The 22,025-nt window shown below is 38.1% G+C and overlaps 2 protein-coding genes and 1 pseudogene across 8 annotated transcripts in view; 2 read left to right on the top strand and 1 right to left on the bottom strand.

Annotated features, from left to right (window-relative positions):
* The window catches only part of RNF13 (ring finger protein 13), a 124,525-nt gene extending 113,269 nt beyond the window's left edge, over positions 1–11,256 (bottom strand). For 3 of the 6 annotated variants that reach the window (XM_081026501.1, XM_081026502.1, XM_081026503.1), the window contains exon 1: positions 11,135–11,241. The gene's annotated coding sequence lies outside the window, so the exon portion shown is untranslated. Of the gene's footprint in view, positions 1–11,134 lie in introns of all 6 variants that reach the window. The other 3 variants (XM_081026497.1, XM_081026499.1, XM_081026498.1) reach the window with 2 other exon arrangements.
* Positions 28–424, top strand: LOC308508501 (large ribosomal subunit protein uL1-like; annotated as a pseudogene). The gene has a single exon. The product of its transcript is annotated as a large ribosomal subunit protein uL1-like (transcript).
* Positions 11,257–21,406: 10,150 nt separating the features above from the next.
* LOC308506220 (guanine nucleotide-binding protein G(I)/G(S)/G(O) subunit gamma-5) lies at positions 21,407–21,765 on the top strand (the record flags this gene model as incomplete). The annotated part of the gene is made up of 1 exon (XM_081069389.1): positions 21,407–21,765. The coding sequence occupies one exon, from the start codon at positions 21,407–21,409 to the stop codon at positions 21,611–21,613; it is 207 nt and encodes a 68-aa protein (XP_080925515.1). The 3' UTR covers positions 21,614–21,765.
* Between the last annotated feature and the right edge of the window lie 260 nt (positions 21,766–22,025).

Here is a 22,025-nt window from a genome sequence, read left to right as displayed (position 1 = left end):
GAGGCTAAGGCCGTATATATTCCCCACATGGACATCGAGGCCCTGAAAAAACTCAACAAGAATGAGAAGCCGGTCAAGAAGCTGGCCAAGAAGTGTGATGCCTTTTTGGCTTCAGAGTCTCCGATCAAGCAGATCCCACGCATTCCGGTCCCAGGCCTGAATAAGGCCGGCAAGTTCCCTTCCTTGCTGACCCACAATGAGAACATGGTGGCCAAAGCCGATGAAATGAAATCCGTAGTCAAGTCCCAGAAGAAGGCCCCATGTCTGGCAGCGGCAGCTGCCACATGAAGATGATAAATGATGAGCTTGTGTACAACATCTACTTAGCTCTCAATATCCTGTGTCATTGCTCGAAAAGAACTGGCAGAATGTCCAGGCTTTATACAACCAGAGTACGAGGGGCAAGCCCCAATGCTTGTACTAACACACAGCTTAATAAACCATGCTGCTACCATGAAAACAACAATCTTGAAAGAAGAGGAAAACAAACAATTCTATACAAAGGATGCCCCATAAGGCTATAAGCTGATTTTTCAGCCACAACTTTACAGGCCAGAAGGGAATGGCAGGACATCTGTAAAGTGCTGAAGGAAAGAAACCTACAACTTAGAATAATTTACTCAGCAAGGTTATTATTCAAAATTGAAGGATAAAGAGTTTCCCAAACAAGCAAAAACTATTAAACCATTAAACCAGCTTTATAAGAAATGTTAAAGGAACTTCTTTAAGCAGAAAAGTAAAGGCCACAACCAGAAGTAAGAAAATATGAGAAAGAAAAAATAAATACAACGAATCAGACATTTTGAAAGATATAACAAAAGTTAAAAGGAAAAAGTACCAAACTCAACTCAAAGTACAATAAGTAATTAGGAGATACAGAACACTAAAAGAGGTAAAATAAGGCATCAAAAATATAAAATGTAGAGGGGGGGAGTAAAAATGTAGTCCTTTTAGAATATATTCTAACTTAAATACCTATCAGCTTAAAATAGACTGCTATAATTACAGAATGATATACATAAACCACATGGTAACCACAACCCAAAAACCTACAAGAGATGTACAAAGAATAAAGAGAAAGGAACCCAAACAAAACACTAAAGAAAACCAGCAAACCACAAGGGAAGAGAACAAGAGAAGAAAAGAAATGAGGAGAACTATAAAAACAACCAAAAAGAAATTAATAAAATGGCACCAAATACACACTTACCAATAATTACTTTAGATGTAAATGGATTAAATGCTCCAATAAAAAGACATAGGGTGACTGACTGGAATAAAAACATGGCCCATCTATATGCCACTTACAAGAGACCCACTTCAAATTGAAAAACACATACATGCCGAAAGTGAAGGGATGGGAAAAGATATTCCATGAAAACAGAAACAAAAAGAAAGCAAGGGCAGCAATACTCACACAAAATAAACATTTAAAAAAATGTAAAAAAAAAAAGAAGAACATTACATAATTAGAAAAGGGTCAATCCAAGAAGAGGATAGAACAATCATAAATATCAATGCAACCAACATAGGAGCACGTAAATATATAAAGCAAATATTAATCAGCATAAAAGAAGAAATCCATAATAATACAATAATAGAATAGGTTTGTTTTTTTAATTAAAGTTCATTGGGGTGACAATTGTTAGTAAAGTTACATAGATTTCAGGTGTACAATTCTGTAATACATCATCTATATATCACATTGTGTGTTCCCCACCCAGAGTCAGTTCTCTTTCCATCACCATACATTTGATAGAATGGGTTTTAATATCCCACTCACACCAGTGAATAGATCATCCAGACAGAAAATTAATAAGGAAATAATGGCCATAAATGGCACATTAGATGAGATTTACTTAATAAATATTTATAGAATATTTCATCCAAAAACTGCAGAATACACATTTTTTTTCAGTACACACGAAACATTCTCCAGAATAGGTTACAGAAGAGGCCACAATATGAACCTCAATAAATTCAAGAAGACTGAAACTATATCAAGAATCTTTCCTGACTACAATGGAATGAAACTAGAAGTCAACTGCAGGAAGAAAACTGGGGGTGGGAGTGGGGGGGATAATGTGTGTGTGTGTGTGTGTGTGTGTGTACACTAAACAACATGTTACTGAACAACCAATAGATCAAAGAGGAAATCAAACAAAATCAAAAACTACCTTCAGACAAATATGAAAACACAATTTCAAAACATCTAGGATGCAGCAAAAGCAGTTCTAAGAGGAAAGTTTATAGCTACATGGGCCTGCCTCAAAAAGCAAGAAAAATCCCAAATAAACAATCTAACTCTACTCCTAACTGAATTAGAAAAATAAGGACAACAAAAAAACAATAACAACAAAGAAACAAGGAAATAATTAAGATCAGAGCAGAAATAAACTAAATAGAAATTTTAAAAAACAATAGAAAAGATCAATGAAACTAAGAGCTGGTTCTTTGAAAATAAACAAAATTGACAAACCTTTAGCAAGCTCATCAAGAAAAAAGGAGCCCAAATAAAATCATAAATGAAATAGAAGTTACAACCAACACCACACAAATATAAAGAATCGTTAACACTACAATTATATGCCAAAAAATTTGACCATCTAGAAGAAATGAATAAACTTCTAGAAGCATATAATCTTCCAACACTGAACCAAGAAAAACTGAAAATCTAAATATACCAATTACGACCAATAAAATAAAAGCAGTAATCAAAAATTCCCAACAAATAAAAAAGTCCTGGACCACATGGCTTCATAGGTGAATTCTACCAAACATCTAAAGAAAAATTAATACCTATCCTCCTTAAACTATTTCAAAATGAAGGAATGCTTCCAAACTCATTTTATTAAGTCATCATTACCCTAATACCAAAACCAAAGACATTACCAAAATAAATAAATAAATAAAATTACAGGCCAATATCCTTGATGAACATAGATGCAAAAAATCTCAACAAAACATTAACAAACTGGACTCAATAACACATTAAAAGAATTATACACCACGACCAAGTGAGACTTACCCCAGGATTGCAAGGATAATTCAAACATCCATAAAATCAACATGATATATCACATTAACAAAATAAAGAATACAAACCATAGAATCATCTCAATAGATGCAGAAAAAGCATTTGACAAAATTCAACCTTCTTTTATGATACTCTCAACAAAGGGGGTATAGAAGAAACATACCTCAGCATAAAAAAAGCTATAATTGACAAATCCACAGCAGATGTAATACTCAATGCTGAAAAGCTGAAAGGTTTTCCTTCGAGATCAGGAACAAGACAAGGTTGCCCACTATCACCACTTCAGTTCAACATAGTATTGTAAGTCCTCACCACAGCGATCAGACAAGAAAGAGAAATAAAAGAGATCCAAATCAGAAGAAAAGAAGTAAAACTTTCATTATTTGTAGACATGATACTATGCATAGAAAACTCTAAAGACTCCACCAAAAACTATTATACCTAATAAATGAATTCAGTAAAGTGGCAGGACACAAAAATCAATATAAAGAAATCTCTTGTGTTTCTATACATCAATAATGGATAATCAAAAGGAGAAATTAAGAGAACAATTCCATCAAAAAGTATAAAATACCTAGGAAAAATTTAACCAAGTGGTGAAAGACCTGTATTCTGAAAACTTATACAACACTAAAAAAAGGAATTGAAGAGGATACAAATAAATGGAAAAACAAACCATCTTCTGGACTGAAAGGAGTAATATTGTTAAAATGTCTTTACTACCTAATGCAATATACAGAATCAATGCAATTCCTAATAAAATAACAAGGGCATTATTCTCAGAACTAGAACAACTTACCCTAAAATTTACATGGAACCACAAAAGACCCCAAATAGTTAAAAGAAACCTTGAGAAAGAACAAAATGGGAGGTATCACACTCCCAGATTTAAAATTTTACTACAAAGCTACAATAATCAAAACAGTTATCATAATGGCATAAAAACAGATATATAGAATGATGGAACAGAATAGAGAAGCCAAAAATAAATCCTCACTTATGTGGTCAATTAACAAAGAAAACAAGGATATACAATAGGATAAAGACAGTCTCTTCAATAAGTGATGTTGGCAAAACTAAACAGACACAAGCAAAAAAATGAAATTGGACCAATTTCTTACACCACATAAAAAAATAAACTAAAAATGGATTAAAGGCTTTTATGTAAGACCTGAAACCATAAGAGTCCTACAAGAACATATTAGCAGTAAATTCTTTGACATCAGTCTTAGCAATATCTTTTTGGATATGTCTCCTTGGGCAAGGGGCAACAAAAGAAAAAAATAAACAAATGGGACTACATCAAATTAAGAAGTTTTGCACAGCAAAAGAAACCATCAACAAAACAAACCTAAATGGGAGAAGAGATTCACCAACGACATCAGATAAGGGGTTAGAAGAAAACACAGCGGTAAATCTTCATGACTTTGGATTCAACAATGGATTCTTAGACATGTGACACCACAAGCATGAGCAACAAAAATAAACTGGGCTTCATCAAAATGTAAAACTTTTATGCATCAAAAGGCATTATTAAGAAAATGAAAAGACAACACACAGAATGGGAGAAAATATTTGCAAATCATGTATCTGATATGGGTCTACAATCCAGAATATATAAAAACACAACCCCACAAGGCAAACAAGCCAATTTAAAAATGTGCAAAGAACTGGAATAGACATTTCTCCAAAGACGACATACGAGTACAAATGACCAACAAGCACATGAAAAGATGCTCAACATCATTAGTGAATGCCAAAACAAAACCACAGTGAGATACCACTTTATACCCATAATGATGGCAATAATATTAATTTTTTTAAAAAAACAGAACAGTGTTGGTGACAACAATGCAGAGAAGCTGGAACCCTCGTACATTGCCAGTGGGAACATAAAATGATTCGATCACTGTGGAAAACAGTCTGGCGAGTCCTCAAACAGCTAAATATAGGATTACCATATGATCCAGCAACTGTACACCTTGTATATATATCCAAAAGAAATGAAAATCAGGCACGCAAACAAATTTTTGTACCTGAATCACAGAAACCATAGTCACACTAACCAAAGAGTGGAAAAAACACAGACGAGATGATAAAGTGTGGTGAATACTATACAATAAAATGACAACAGTAAAAAGGAAAGTACTGGTACATATAACAATACAGCGTGCAACAGATGGAAGAAAACAGTATGCTAAGTGAAAAAAGCAGATACAAAAGGTCACAAGTTGTTTGACTCCATTTGTATGAGACTTCCAGAATAAATATCAGATGCCCAGGAAATCCGTACAAAACAAAAGCGAACTGGTGGTTGCCAGGGGCTGGAGGCAGCAGGTAATGGGGAGAACCGCTTTAATGGGTACAGGGCGTTCTTTTGGAATGATAAAAATGTTTGGAACTAGATAATACAGGACTATATGAGTTGAAGTAAATATAAAAATGCCTTAACATGTTACTCCCTGCATAAAATTCCTTAGCAGATTAAATGACTTTCAGAATAAAGTTCAGAACTAAACTGTGACTTAGCACAGCAAGTTCTTCATACACTGGCTCTGCCTATGACTCCAGCTTCGCCTCTTGCCATTCCTTCTCAGTCTTCTCTAACCGTGTGAACATTTTCCTCTCCCAGACTCTCATTATGTGCCTTCTCTGTGCCACCACAATATAACTACTCAGTACCTAGCACAACAATCAAAGGCTGTTGTAAATTAAAGTATGGAAGTATGAATAACTATCAAGATCCACTATTAGAGTGTAAAATACTAGGGTTTATTTTTCTTAATAACAAAAGAGAAAACTACATATTATCCTATACTTTGCTTTATTTTTCTAAAACTACAATGCAGTCTTATTAGTAAATAACATCAAATAGATAACATTAATTTTGTAAGCATCTTTTTTAAACATCTAGTTCATTAACTAAAAGTATAAATTTACTGATTATTATTCAATGGAAGCTCATGATCAGATCTATTTTATCTATATTAGTAAAGTGAAACATTACTGCAACAGACATTTTGTAAAAAATCTTAAAAACAGACTTTTTAAACTGGAAAATACCAACTACCTCTTTTTACAAATGAGGAAGTGAACTGAGAGGTCAAGGTAATTATGCAAAGTCACCCAGCTAATTAGTGGGCGTGTAGGGTAACACCCAGATTCCCTCAAAGTTAATGCTTTCAGCTACATTATAACCTTATTTCCATTTCAACATCACCAGCAAGCCAGACAATGCAATTCACAGCACCCTTTTCTTTTTCCCTACCTTCAATCTAGTGAGTACATGGGTCCTTAATACTTGCTACATTAAACTGATTTCTTTTAGATCTGGCCTCCACCTTAACACAACCTCCTTCTCCCCATCATAAACTTTTAATGAGTACCTATATTTGCTGAGTATTCACTACATGAAAGTCATTCCATTGGAAAGAAAAGGAAATGGGGAGACACACATGAGTAAGAATGGCATAGTCCCTTCCTGCAAAGTGCTCTACAAAATTAGGTACAATCTGGCATAGTACTCTTATTACCACCATCTATTTAATATTGTGATTTTACAAGAAAATCTGATTACTTGCCATTATTAAAATATATCTTATAAAAAAATATATATATCTTATTTCTCCCACTAGAAGACAAGCTCTATGAAGTCAAGGATTTTTGTCTCTAGTTCACTGATGTACTCTGAGTACCTAGAACAGTTCCTGACATAGAGGATACTTAATAAATATTTATCGAGTGAATGCATGCTATAGAAAAACCCATAAGTAGTAGAATCCAAGTAATATTTCCAACAATGGTGTGACAACATATAAACCTTTCCTTGTCCTACTGCTTGTCCTAATGTTCAATTTTTTATTTGATTTGGCCAGTTACTCTGACCTTGCATTACAAAGAACTAAAACATAGTTCAGAGACGAATAAATTATATGGTTTAATATCAGACCCCACCCAAATGCACCAAACCCTAGAAAATCTGCCAAAAGAGGAAACCTACAGGCCCTTCTACTACTTAGACCTGAGTTGTTTTTCAAGTGTAAAGAGTCTCCAGATGTTTTTCTTTCTTTCGTACAACAGGCCCGAATTGGTATTACCATCATAGTTTTACAGAATGAGAAAACTGAAGCCAGAGAATGGGTGGCACAGGAATTCATTCACAGAATCTCTATTCTCCCTCTCCCCAATACCATTTCCTCTTATCCTTTGAGGTTCTTCTCCCAGTCTTAGCTATGAGTAGAATACAATCTCTCTTACGTTCCCTTTGTTGTGGCCCCATAACAAGCACAAAGCCTCTCTGATTTTAAAGATTTTGCTGTCAGTCAATTGAGGGTAACAAAGGGGATGACAAAAATAACAAATCTGGAGATGCTACAACAATTCAAAATTCAACCATGTGTATAAATGCCTAGCACTATATAAAAATCACAGCATCTTTCCAACTTCTTAGTGAACCTCCAATTTACTTGCCCTCTTTTGAAATAATAAATGGGAGCCTTACTAGGATTCCAAAAGTTGTCCTCCCCACTACGTCTCCTCTTGTCCTCCCAGGATATAAAATATGTCACAGGGAAAATGGTGGGTACTTGTCCATCAAGTGAGAAACGCGCATTCCTGAGCATCTTCGGGAGTCACATCACTCAGTGAAACTCTGACCTCCAGGGGGACAACTACTGCTTTACACCATTTCCTCAAAATGTAAGCAATCTGTCTCTTCCCTTTTTATGGAATACACAAAGCTCCCAGTTCCCATTTCACGTTTCCAAATATCTAAACAACTCCTCAGCTCCAAAACTAAAATTCCTACCATAAATTCTCCTCCTAAATCCCCTTCCATCAAACGCTGTTCTTCATCATAATATCCTTAACAGCATCATTATCCGCCCAAAACATTTGTCTGAAGCCCACTCCCAATGTCAGTGTCAACGTGTCTCAGATCTACACCCTTCACTACAATCCTGCCATCATCCTTCTCGCCTGAACTACTGTAATTACACTCCATGGTATTCCCACCTCCCGGCTTCCACTCCTTCACTGGACTTCTGTTCCAGTTTAATGTCCATAAAGAGGGGTTCTTTCCAACTAAGAATCATGTACAAAATCCTTATCTGGCATTTAAGGATCTCCATAATCTGTATCCACATATCCTTACCAGCCTGTTCCTTAAACATACAATCCTGGCAAATGTCCTGCTTTCCTACCGCTGTACCTTTGTGGGGTAGTGTTCTTATGCGGAACTAGCTTTATTCTCTCATCCTCCTCCAACTGCTAACTATACTTTGAATGACCACATCCTCAATGAAAGCAAAACAGCTGAGGCATATAGTTACTGAACAGATTCAGAATCTGTCTAGTGCTTTATAAATTGTCCTAATGCCCACAAAAACATAATGGCTTAATATTCTATTTCTGAGGAAGGACTTGAGGAAACTGGGGGCCAAAGGAGCTTATGCAAAGTCATTCAAACATGCAAGTAAAGAATTCAAAATAATGCCATAGCATTCTGTCTGTTTTAATACGACATGACACAAGACAGAAGGCTTTATAGTCAGAATGCCTAGTTGTAAAATCCGGTTACTCCCTTAACAATCCGTGGGAACTCAGCAAGTTACATATTTGTGATGCTTTCTTTCGTCCGCCAGCTATTAGAAGGGGATAATGGTACTACTATCTACCACACTGACAAAGTGAGAATTACATGAGATAATATAAAGTGCTTAGAATTGTATTTGGCCCACGGTAAACCATCAATGGTAGCTATTATTACTGTTGGTGCTATTGATATGCTATGATATGTAAACTCTGATAATACCAATTATATGTTCTCATTGTTCCTTAATCAACTCTTGTGTAATGTAAAAGCTTTGCAAAAGTTTAATACTGTATTTTATATGCTAAATAAATATTTGCAGACTATATGAATTTTTAAACAATGATTAACCACCATGTTTTATTAAAAGAAATTCACTTGCCTATTAATTTTGTTTCATCTTTTGAGAAAACTAACACTGCTTACCAACTTTCTTCCCTTTTCTGTCATGTGAAACTACCATATGCAATGCCATATGGTAGTACTAATACGTCAAATGGTGCAAAACACTATTTTGAGTCAAACCCATTTTGCCTCCTGCTAAATGTTATTAATTCCCAGATTTTAAAATGTCCAAAATCATACTTTTTATTAAAACACCAACCATTTTTAGGTCATACCAACATGAAGTATACCACGATATTTGACCAACCCATTTCATTTTGTACATATCTATGGCAAGAAGTATAAAACATAAAATGTGTTCCTATCCAATTGAACTCAAAGGCATAAACCTGTCAGACCCTTAGTCCTGCTCTTACTTCGCTAAAATTCGTGCCTAAAAAACTTCTATAAATACGTTATTTTGGAATACAGAAGAATACCAACGGAAGGGCGCTGGATGCTAGCAACAGTTTAGGCCCCTCCAAAATACTTGACAGAAATGAGTTTTAAACAAGGATAGATAAGAATTGACTCCAAACCCTTCTGGTATTAAATCTCACAAACCAAGATTCTGTCCATATGGTTTACTATAAGACATGGAGACATCAAGCTGGCTGGCTTCAAATAAAGGCAGAGGTGAGAACTACATTAATAAAACCGTTGTCTTTCCTGACACAGAAATAACTGGGCTGCTATCCGATCATTTAAAAAAAATTTGAAGCTTAACTATATAACAAACATTTTATTTCAATTAATTCCTACAATTCTTCCTTTATTTACAGATAATACCACCGAATTAGTAAGTGGCAGAGCTGAAGGCTGCACCCAGCCAGACTCCCAAATCTGGGATCCAGTGTTGTGCCATAATCCACAATAACATGGTGTACATTTACACCTCCCTCTTCACATGCACATTGTTTCATAAAACTGAAACACAAGCCTCATGAAATATTTACTCTTACTCCATAGGATGTACTTTTCTTTTCTTTCATTCTAATGTTAATGTCCATCCACTAAATTGATTCTGTAATACATTAACACGTTCCCACGTCCCTGCACTAGAGCACTGCACTACGCTTAAATTCTTTTTTATTGCTAGCCCAGCCCAGTTTTGTGACTCTAAAGTGGAGCTAATCTTTAAAAATTGTCCTTAAATAGATTAAACGCTTCAAAGAATCGATGTTTCTCTACTAGAACTCTTTGGCACACCCCCACCTCGTTTATATTGTTATCAAAACCTGCAGATGTTCTCCTTGGAGAACAACAGATCCTTGTTGAAAGCAACGCATTCGTTTTCACTGCTCCCGCAGCATCACTACAAGTCGGGCAGCTTTGGGGCAACCACTGAGGACGGGAGGGGCTGCCTACGGCGCTGACACAGAGAATGAAACGATAGTTTCGGGAATTTACTATCGCCAAATCAGGACAAGGCAGAGGAATTCACCCAAAGCTGGCAGAGGTCACTCAATGGCTACCACCCAAGTTGTGCGACTTCTGGGATCGCTGGGGTCAGTGTCTGCCCACTGCCCGTCCGGAGGGTCGAGTGCTTCCATCAGTGCGGGTCCACTCAACCCGCGTTCCGACCGGGCTGCTGACTCGAAGAGGGCAGGGACGTGCCCCCTGTCCCAGCACTCAGTCCCACCTTCGCGCCGGGTTCCCCGGGAGGCGGGGGAGGGGCGGGAGGAGGGGGCAGACTAGAAAGAAAGGAGTGACAGCCCTCTTTTTCTCCAGGACTGAAGTCTCCGCCACTACAGTCCGGCAGTTTCGCCCCGGAACTTGCGGCCAGTACCCGACCAAGAGCAGATCTGCTACACATCCTCCCAGGTCCCTGCCACCTCGGCAGGGGAATGTGATAAACCAACTTTAGCTACGTACAAAGTCACGGGACGGGAATATGGGTGAACCCGGCCTTCCCAGAGCAGGGCTGTTTTTTTATTTTTTTTTTTTAACCTTCTGAGAAACGCCAGGTTTCCTCCGCGCGCAGCCTGGGGACGAGTAGCAAAAAGACCTAAAGCGGCGGGGCCGCCTCGGAGCTCCAGGGCCGGCGAGGGGGTGTGTTCTCCCCGCCAGGCCCCGCGAAGACAAGCCGCCGCCCGGCCGCTGAGAGTCCGAGATGTTCTTACCTGGAAGCCTGACCCCGCAACATAAACAGGGTCGCCGGCTGCGTCGCTGCGGGAGGAGTCCCTACCCCGACTCCATGACTGAAGATCCGCACCTACCCCCACAACCCAGAGTCGGAGCGGGGACAACACCGAAATGAGGCGGAAGTCCCGCCCCGCGCGCCTCATTGGCCCGCACCCGAAAGCTGAAGAAAGCCATTGGGCTACAGAGCTGCTTGTTAGGGTTCCTTCCCACTCTCACGCCAGGTCTCTCTGCCTGCTAGCGCTGGGCTCGGAGGAATGCCCAGTTTGCAGAGTCGCGTTCTTGGCCGCGTGACCGATCTTCCCTGGAGGGAAGGGCAGGGTGGGGCAGACTTCTGGAGCGCAGCTGAAGGATCTGCTTCTGGCGGGGGAAGAACAGGTTGGCCAAGAGTATTGGCTGTGAGCGCTATGTGCCCCCAGGAGTGGAGGCCGTGGGGTCAGGAGGAGACCAGATCTAGTGACCAGGACCACCCGGCCTGGTCCGCTCTGGCTGTTGAGCCCTAGCAGCCCCAGACCCAGCTGGCGGGTTGCCCCTGGGCGGGCCTGACTCTGGTACCAGCGCGTATCTCCCTGCACCACACTCAGCCGACCCGCTGAAGAGGCGAGGACGGACGACGCCTCACTGCCTCTGCACGGTATCCAGGCTGAGTTCGGGATGGATGGGACCGAGGTCAACGCCTTAGAGACCGGGTCGTGTTGTTAGGGGTGCGAGCAGCCCGAGGGCCGAACGCGAGTCCTCCCACCTCTGGCTGGAATCCGTGCTGACGTCAGCACTCTGTGCCTGACACTGGCCATCCAGAGATTCAGCAAAAGCTAAACCATGTGATTAAGCCCTAGGACAGCCTTTTAAAACTTTGCCTCCTTTTGATGAACCAAAAAATCTATTCCCCCTACTGCCCTTCTGATAAACCTTCCCTGCCTCAGGTGTTGCAACGTCTAACCAAGCTACTCTGAAATTTAAATTGCCAGGATTGGACCATCCACTCTGCTAGCCACTTTAAGAGGCAATGGGTTTAGTGCAAAGAATGCAGAGTCCTGAATTGGAATGCCAGGAGACCTAGATTCTGGTCCTGCTTCTGCTTCAAAATAAGACGACTTTAAAGGCCTTTACAGGTTTCTATCCTTCAACCTCAGCTTTTAAACAAAGGAGGGGCGAGAAAGGACTATAACATAGAACCCCTGTAGAATACCGTTGGATTTAACTTATAACCGTGATTGCTCTGAGGAGACCTGAGTGGCTGGAACACAGGAATGGGAGAAAGACTCTGTCTCTATTGTGTATCCTTTGTACCTTTGAATTTTGAACCTTGTGAATATTACCTACTCAAAATTTAAATACAAAAATTTTTAAATCAAATTACAATAAAATAACAAAGGCCATCAAAAGTGTTTTCTTCTGTGATTATATATTCCATACATTTTTAAATTTCACCAGTTGTTTAAACATTCAACACTTATTACATAGTCATGTCTTTAAGATAGTCATAAATAAAAGTCAGAATTGGGAATATCAACTATGAAGGCTAGTGGAATTAGTGTAAACATAGTTACAATATCTATAAGCACTTCATCAAATTCTCAAATTGGTTATATATTCAGAGATTTCTTGCATGACATTGAAAAAAGTAAAAAATAATAATGTTCACATATTACAGGTTAAAAAAGAACAAAGAACTTTGTTTATTCTGTAAATAAAAGCACCTTGAGTACAGAACATTTTAATCCAACTATTCTGATCTTCAGATCACAATTGGTATTAGAGGCAGACTAATTGTGCTACATCCTGCAGAAGCATTTATTCTCTCCTCTGTGTTGAATGAAGGCAGATGGGAAGAACATAGATTGGAAAAACATACTAAAGTTTTCAAAGTAGATGGTAAGGTTGGGAGATAATTATGATTTTCAAGAACATAGGGGTTAACCATGGCACATGCTACTAATAGCCACTAATTTATCTTTATAAAAACAAAAGAAAATGAGCATTTAGGACTTTGCATTTGACAGGTGTTTTTTTTTAATCCTCCTAAAAGTACAAATAAACAGAATATAACATTGTAGAATTTCCTACCTCCAAAATATTTTAAGACAGCAATAACAACTAAAAAAACAAGATACCCAATTAGTTAATTGTCCAAAATGGTCTAGTAGTTCTCCCTAGAATATGAAAAGAATGCCAGCAATCTCTTTAAGCACTGAGCTCAACCAAAGACATCAAAATTTTGTCTCTAGGCAGTATTATATTTAGAATCTTGTTTTAAAAAAAAGGTAAATTTAGAATCAGAGAAAAAGCTATTTTTATTTTGAAAAGAATAAAATTATTCCTGTGATAAAAGAAGGAAAAGAATCTATAAAGAATCCACAGGGACCCATACATGTGGATGATAAAAGGATTCTATGAAAGGTAACTTCCTAGAGTGATCTGGTCATAAATTCCTAACTGGACTGGTCATGATGAGTAGTCACCCCCCAGGCACACAGCTTCTTTGGTGACAGGATTTTAAGCCAGACCTGTCTATTATTCTTGTGCATCTAGGTTAACATACCTTTGAAATTCCAGTAATAATACCTCTTGAAGGGCACATAATCTTGTAACTATTCTGTAATCCCATCCCCCCCTTGCTTTTTGCCACCTCATATAATTTTCCTTACTTCCCTTCTTAATTTCAAATGTATAAAAGAAACTGCAAAAGTATTATTCTCGAAAGCATTTGAGATCTTGGTTCCCAGCAGTTGTCTTCAGTTTAGCTCAAATAAACTCCTAAAATTCTCTACAGGTTTTGACATTTCTTACATCAACACATGCGTGGAGTACGCACATTTGAAAAAGTTACCAAACAGAACTTTTAAAAACTTTTAGGGAATTTTTGGCCAAAGATTAGGGGAAAAAAAACTCCCATTTCTTTACCAAGTTCTAAGCTAATGAATAAGTTTACATATTTTGTAAGATAGTACGTGAAAGGTTCAAAACACAAAAAGGCAGGTATCAATAAAAAGGATTTTTCAAAAAAGGTTTTTTCTCAAGGAATTGAGAAACTTCAGAATAGCTAACTGACACACATTTTCAACCTTTCTTTTCTGATTTGGGGCATTGTGAGGCAGTCTACTTTCTAACTAAGGTATTACCAAATATGCATGCAAAAATTCATAACTCAAAAGCATGGATCTATACAGTCATGCTAGGAAACAAATTGGCATTATCTGGAAAGGCTGAAAAAAAAATATTTTCTATGACACAGCAATTTCAAACAAGGGAACACAACCTAAAGAAACATAAAATAAATTCACATTGAGGTACATTATAGTGAAATTTAAAGATGATCAAAGAAAAACAAAAGTACTTACGTAAGCAGAAAGAAAAATAAAATAGTATACTATAAAGGAATAGAGACTAACTCCTCAATAACAACAAAAGAGACTAAAAGTCAATGAAAACATCTTCAAATGCTAAAATAAAATAATTACAATTAGATAATAAAATTTTTAAAAAACATTTTATAGAATCAAAAGGGAACGCTATTGAACTAATTCCATGAAAGTAGTATACTCTTGATACCAAAACTGAACAGATAGTACAAGTAAGAAAAATTATAGGCCAATCTCATTTTGAATGAATACACAAAAATCCCAAATAAAACACTGATAAACTAAAACTGGCAAAGCTTTAAAAAAAATGACCAGTGTTTATTCCTTAAATGTAAGATAATATTATGAAGTGTATTAATATGATTCACCACATTTATGCATTAAAAGTGAAAAGCTATTAGATTGTCTCAATGCAAAGAGCACCAAAAAACGTACAATTTTTGGATACACATTTTAAGAAAGGAAAAAACTGTATTAAAATGAGACTGATGGTAACCACTTTGAGCACCTCTTATAATTACAAAAGTCAATCGTGACTTTGTATTCATCTTTTGTTATTGGTATATACTGAATATTACAATTTTAATATAGTTTTTTCTTTCTTCAAATGTGTATACATTTTTTGGGCACCCTTTGTATATGCAGAAAAAGCATTTGAGGATTTAAGGAAGGATGTATATTGTACAAGATTTTCCGAGAAACCTCTCTGAAAAGCTGACATAAGCTGAGACTTAAAGAATGAGGATTCCTAAGTTGTGAGCCACAGAAGCCAACTCTGGCAAATTTAGGTAAAAGGAAAAGGTAATTTATTTGAAGGATATGGGAATACTCACAGCATTAAAAGGATGCTTAAAGTATAGTCTTTGAAAGAACAATAACCAGTAGCTCTAATTTTCCCACAGAATCAACATTCTCATCCCAGCAGTACCACTCCATTTTTATCACTCTGCTCACAGTTCAAATTCCAAGGACAGAGACTTCCACTGGCTTACCTTATGACACATGTTCATCTCTTGATAAAAGTGCCTTAAATAACTGTTCCATCAGATCATATACCATTGGATGTTGAAATTGGGATGATGTTATTTAAAAAGATAGAACAGATGCTGAGTAAGGTCACTCAGAAAGAATTGAACAACCTGGACTTCCAGTCGCAATGGTGGAGTAGCTTAACTCTGAGATCACCTCCTCCCACTAGCTTACCTTGTGACACATGCTCATCTCTTGATCAGAGTGCCTTAAATAACTGTCCAATCAGATCATACACCATTGGATGTTGAAATTGGGATGATGTTACCAAAAGAAGATAGAAAAAATACCAAGTAAGAACACCCAGACAAAAAGGAAAAAATTGAGAGTTGTTAGATGGGCGGGGGGGGGGGGGATAAGGGGAAAGGTGAAGGGATTAGGAAACAGTCGGTAACCACAAATGGCCTCAGGGTTTTTGAAAATTAATTTGGGGAACGTAATCATTAATGTTGTAAAGATTTTGTTGGGTATCCGATGGACATGTGTCCTATTTGGGAGACCACCTCAGGGAAGGTGTAGATGCTTGATCATGGCATTGTACACCAGAAGCTAAACAATAATGAATGCCAACTATAATTTTATATATATAATGTGATGGCTCGGTGCGAGGTCGGAGGGATAGTGGATGGGGGGAGGGGTTCACAGTGTGAAGGATATAAATGATGAACGTCTAAGTATTACCTTGTCTTGTACACCTGAAACTAATAAATTATTAAACAAAGAAAAAAAGAAAAAAAAAAGAACACCCAGAAAAATGGAACAACATAGATTTCTGGTCAAGATGATGAAGTAGGTTAACCCTGAGATTGCTTCTTCCCATGATCACATCAAAATTATGGTTAAATTACAGAACAACAACTGAGAACCACCTGAAGACTAACTATAACAGAATTCCTACAACTAAGCATATAAAGAAGAAGCCATGTTGAGACTGGAAGGACCGGCAAAGATGTAGACTGTGTATGTCCTACACCCACGGTATGGCAATTAAGAAATTGGAGGGATATTTCAGCTGTGGCAGCCCCTCTGAGGAGCGAGGGGTCCCAACGCCACTCTGGGCTCCCTAGCCTGGAGCACCAGTGCCAGGAATAGGAGCCCCCATAACATCTAGCTGTGAAAACGAGCAGAGATCATGTCCCAGAGAGACAAAGGGCTTCTAAAGACCAAGGCACTGATCTTAAAGGGCTTTCCCACAAACTCACTTGCTCACAAACTCATTCGCTTTAAGCTCCAGTGCAGGGGCAGCAGCTCAAAAAGCACCAGAGACATATGGGGAGGAACTAAACTGACTAACTTCAGGGCAAGGGCTAGAGGGGCTATGGTCAGGGCAGCTATCTCCAGCAGTTACCATTATTCTTTTATTGAGCTCCTTTCCCCCAACCCTGCTGGTTCCAAATCTATGCTTCTATTAAACTGGGTAAAATATTTTGCCCCACCCTGGTAATTCCCTGAGACACCACCCCATGCAACTTGCCTGCCCAACCTGAGCCTCTTCCAGGGGTTCTTCCACAGGGGCAGCCTACTTGCATTGCTGCATACACACTCAAAGGACTGCAAACCCCAAGCCAGTGGTGGCTGTCCTAGGTTTGCACTGCAGACTCTCTCAAAGGTCCACCAATGTCACACAAGTGGTGGCTGCCCTTGGCATGTACTACACACTCTCTCAAAAGATGACAAACCCCACATAAGCAGTGGCAGCCTCCTGCCAAGTGGTCCTAAGACCAGCATAAGATGCAACTCATCTCAACTTACGTTGTAATTCCCATCAGATAGCCCCAAACGTGACAGCAGTGGCCAGTCTTGGTATATAACATAGCTCCCATTAAGCAGTCATAAGCCCAGCACAAGTGGTGGCTGACTTCAGCTCACAACACAGTGCCCACCAAAAGATCCGAAACCCAACACAGCTTCAGATCACAGCCTAGCCTACAACTTTAGCATAAGATACAACCAACCACAGATCATATTATACCTTGTTTCCTCGAAAATAAGACCTAACCAGAAAATGAGCCCTGGCATGATTTTTCAGGATGATATCCCCTCAACATAAGCCCTAATGCGTCTTTTGGAGCATACCTTAATATAAGACTCTGTCTTATTTTCAGGGAAACATGGTAGCTCCTACCAAACAGACCCATGCCCTGCACAAGCAGCAGGTAAACTTGGTTTAAATCAGGGCCACTTCCAAGAGTCTCGAGACCCAACACACCCAGTGGCCAGTTTGAAACTGACCAGAGCTCCACCAACCCACACAAAGGAAGAGTGGACTTGGCTGGCTCCAGAATCCTGTTAAAGCTACTTCCTCTCTGTGGGGTGAGCCCCCACACAACAGCTCATGTGCTGTAATCGTGGGCAGCCCCCATAGCCAGTCAGCCTGAGGGTCAACCCCAACCGTTGATGTGCCAGTAGCAATCAAGGCCCAACTAGAATAGGAGGACACACACAACCCACACAAGGGACATGCCTTGAGCACCCAGTTCAGGCAACCAGAGAGACTACACCACGGCCCCACAGGACACCTTCTACATAAGGTCACTATGTCGAGATGTAGCAGATCTACCTAATACATAGAAACAAATACAGGGAGTGAACCCAAATGAGGAGACAAAGAAACATGTCCCAAATGAAATAACAAGACAAAATCTCAGAAAAAGAACTAAATGAAATGGAGACAAGCAATCTACCAGATGCAGAGTTCAAAACACTGGTTATAAGGATGCTCAAGAACCTTGGGAGCAAAATATAAGAACTCAATGAGAAACTCAACAAAGAGAAAGAAAACATGACAAAGGATAGAAAACATAAATAAGAACCAACTGAAGAAAACAACAACTGAAGACTAGATTAGAGGCAATCAAGAGCAGATTAGATGAAGCAGGGAATCAAACCAGCAATCTGGCAGAGAAAGTAGCAGAATACATCCAATCAGAACAGCAACAACAAAAAATATTTTAAAAATTGAAGACAGTTTAAGGGAAATTTTGGACAACATCAAGCAAATCAACATTCATATCATAGGGTCCCCAGAAAGAGATGAGAGAAGGGATTAAAAACCTATTTGAAGAAATAATGACTGAAAATTTCTCTAACCTGGTGAAGGAAACAGATATAGAGGTCCAGGTAGCACAGAGAGTCCCAAATAAGCTGAATCCAAAGAGTCCCACACCAAGACATATCACAATTAAAATGCCAAAACTTAAAGGAAAAGACAGAAGCTTAAAAATAGCAAGAGAGAAGCAGTTAGTCACGTACAAGGGAGTTCTCATAAGACTGTCAGCTGATTTTTCAATAGACACTTTGCAGGCCAGAGGAGAACAGCAAGAAATATTCAAAGGATGAAAGACAAAGATCTACAACCAATATTATTACTCTACTCAGCAACGTTGTCATTATTTAGAATCGAAGGAAAAAGAGTTTCCTAGACAAGAAAAAGCTAAAGGAGTATATTACCACCAAATAACTAGCACAAGAAATCTTAAAGGAACTTCTTTAAAAAGAAAAGATCTAAAACAGGAATAAGATAATATAGGAAAGAAAAACATCTCACCGACAAAGGCAAACAATTAGTAAAAGCAGTGGATCAATCAATTATGGATCTAGTATATAGGTCAGAAGAAAAAAGTAGAAAGATCATGTGTAATTACAACAATTAAATAATGGATACACACACACACAAAAAAGAAGTAATAATGACAAAAACATAAACATGGAGGGGGTGAGTAAAAATTGTGTGCTCACCACCTAAAGTCTAGTTTCCCTTTGTCACCGTATATTTAATCTTCTTTACGCTTTTCATCCTCCCCTCATCCCCCCCCCCCCACTGGTAACCTTCATATTGTTGTCTGGATCTATGAGTTTGTTTGCTTGTTTATTTGTTTTGTTTGTTAATTTGTTGCTTTCTGTTTTATATCTCACACAAGTAAAATCACCTGGTTCTTGTTCTTTTCTGTCTGACTTATTTCACTTAGCATAATACTCTCAAAATCCAACCATGTTGTCACAAATGGCAGTATTTTCTCCTTTGTTATGGCTAAATATTATTCCATTGTGTATATGTACCATATCATTTTTATCCAATCATCCACCAAAGGACATTAAGTTCTTTCCATGTTTCTACTTGGCTACTGTGAATAATGCTGCAATGAACATGGGATACATATATCTTTACAAATAAATGTTTTTAAAATTGGGGGGTAAATACCCAGAAGAGGGATTACTGAGTCATATGGTAGCTCTAAAATTGATTTTGGAATATGCTCTAACTGAAGCGACCATCATCTTAAAATAGACCACTATAACTATAGTTTGGTATATATGAACCACATGGTAACCTCAAAACAAAAATCTATAAGAGATATACAATAAACAAAGAGAAAGGAATCTGAACATAATACTATAGAAAGTCATGAACATACAAGAGAAGAGAACAACAGAATAAGAATGGAACAGAGAAGAACTACAAACACAATCAGTAAATGACAATAACTACATATCTATAAATAATTGCATAAATGAAAATGCACTAAATGTTCCAATCAAAACAGAGGGTGGCTGAGTGAAAAAGAAAACAAGAACCATACATAAGTTGCTGAAAAGAGACTTACCTCAGATCAAAAGACACAGACAGAAAATAAAGAGACGAAAAAAGATTTTTCATGCAAATGGAAATGAAAAGAAAGTGGGGGGTATCAGTACTTATGTCAGACAAAATAGACTTTAAAACAAAATGCTGTAACAAAAAAACAAAAAAGGGCGTTTTATAATGATAAAGGGTTGAGTCAACAAGAGGACATAATTCTTATAAACATCTATGTACCCAACATAGGAACATCAAAATATATAATATAAAGCAAATATTGACAGTCATAAAGGGAGAAATTGCAAGTAACACAATAATAATAGAGGACCTTAAAACCCAATTGACTTCAGTAGGTAGATCATTCAGACAGAAAATCAACAAGGAAAAAGGGGCCTCAAATTACACATCAGATCAGAAAGACTTAAGATAACTTTTGGAACATTACACCCCAAATTAGCAGAATTTACATTGTTGTCAAGGGCACTAGGAACATTTTCCAAGATATACCACATGCTAAGGCACAAAACAAATCTCAATAAATTTAAGAAGATTGAAATCACACCAAGTGTCTTCTCTGACCACAGTGCTATGAAAAGTGGAAATCAATTACAAGAAGAAAACCGAAAAACTCACAAATATATGGAGGCTGAATAACATGTTACTAAATAGAAAGCAGGCCAAAAATGAGATCAAGGAAGATATCAAAAGATACTTTCAGACAAATGAAAATGAAAACACAATGACCCAAAATCTGTGGGATGCAGTGAAAGCAGTCCTAAGAGGGAAATTCATAGCAATGCAGACTTACCTAACAAAACAAGAAAAAGCTCAAATCAACAGTCTATCTTTGCACCTAAGGGAACTGGATAAAGAACAGCAAAATAAGCCTAAAGAGAGTACAAGGAAGGAAATAATAAAGATCAGTGCAGAAAAAAATGAAATAGAGACAAAAAAAAAAAATACAAAAGAGCAATGAAACCAACAGCTGGTTTTTGGAAAAAATAAACAAAATAAAAAAACCTTTAGCCAGACTCATCAAGAGAAAGAGAAAGAGGACCCAAATTAATAAAATCAGAAATGAAAGAGGAGAAGTGATAGCAGATACCGCAGAAATACAAAAAAATTTAAGAAAATACCACAAGCAACTATATGACAACAAATTAGACAATCTGGGAGACTAAGTTCCGAGCCCCGCCCCTCGCCTCGCTGTCCTGCCGCCAGGCCCCGCGGACCCAGGACCCACCTACCACAACGGACTAAGCTGCCAGGCTCTCGCGTGCGCCATGTCTGGTTCCTCCAGCGTCACCGCTATGAAGAAAGTGGTTCAACAGCTGCGGCTGAAAGCCGGGCTCAACCGCGTGAAGGTTTCCCAGGCAGCTGCAGATTTGAAACAATTCTGTCTGCAGAATGCTCAACATGACCCCCTGCTGACTGGAGTATCTTCAAGTACAAATCCCTTCAGACCCCAGAAAGTCTGTTCCTTTTTGTAGTGAAACTAATCTTTGGAGGTTTTCTAAACCACTTTTCATGAACCAGTGAATATTCACCGGAGAGCTAAGTCTGATGCCTGTACAAAAGGCTTCTGCCTATAACATGTGCCATACTATATACAAACTTCTGCTTTTGTCAGTCCTTAACATCTACCTCTCTGAATTTTCATGAATTTCTATTTCATAAGGGAAATTATTTTATATACACTGGTAGCAGCATACAATAAAATACTTAGTATTAAGTGGAAAAAAAAATTAGACAATCTGGAAGAAATTGATAAATTTCTAGAAACATACAATCTTCCAAGACTGAATCAAGAAAAAACAGAAAATCTGAACAGGCTGATTACTACTAATGAAATCGAATCAGTAATTAGCAAGCTCCCAACAAACAAAAGTCCTGGACCAGATG

This window comes from Rhinolophus hipposideros, assembly GCF_964194185.1.
Source record: "Rhinolophus hipposideros genome assembly, chromosome: 2".
Lineage (NCBI taxonomy): Eukaryota > Metazoa > Chordata > Mammalia > Chiroptera > Rhinolophidae > Rhinolophus > Rhinolophus hipposideros.
Note: the sequence above shows the minus strand (reverse complement) of the source record. Positions and strands in the feature narration are given on the sequence as shown.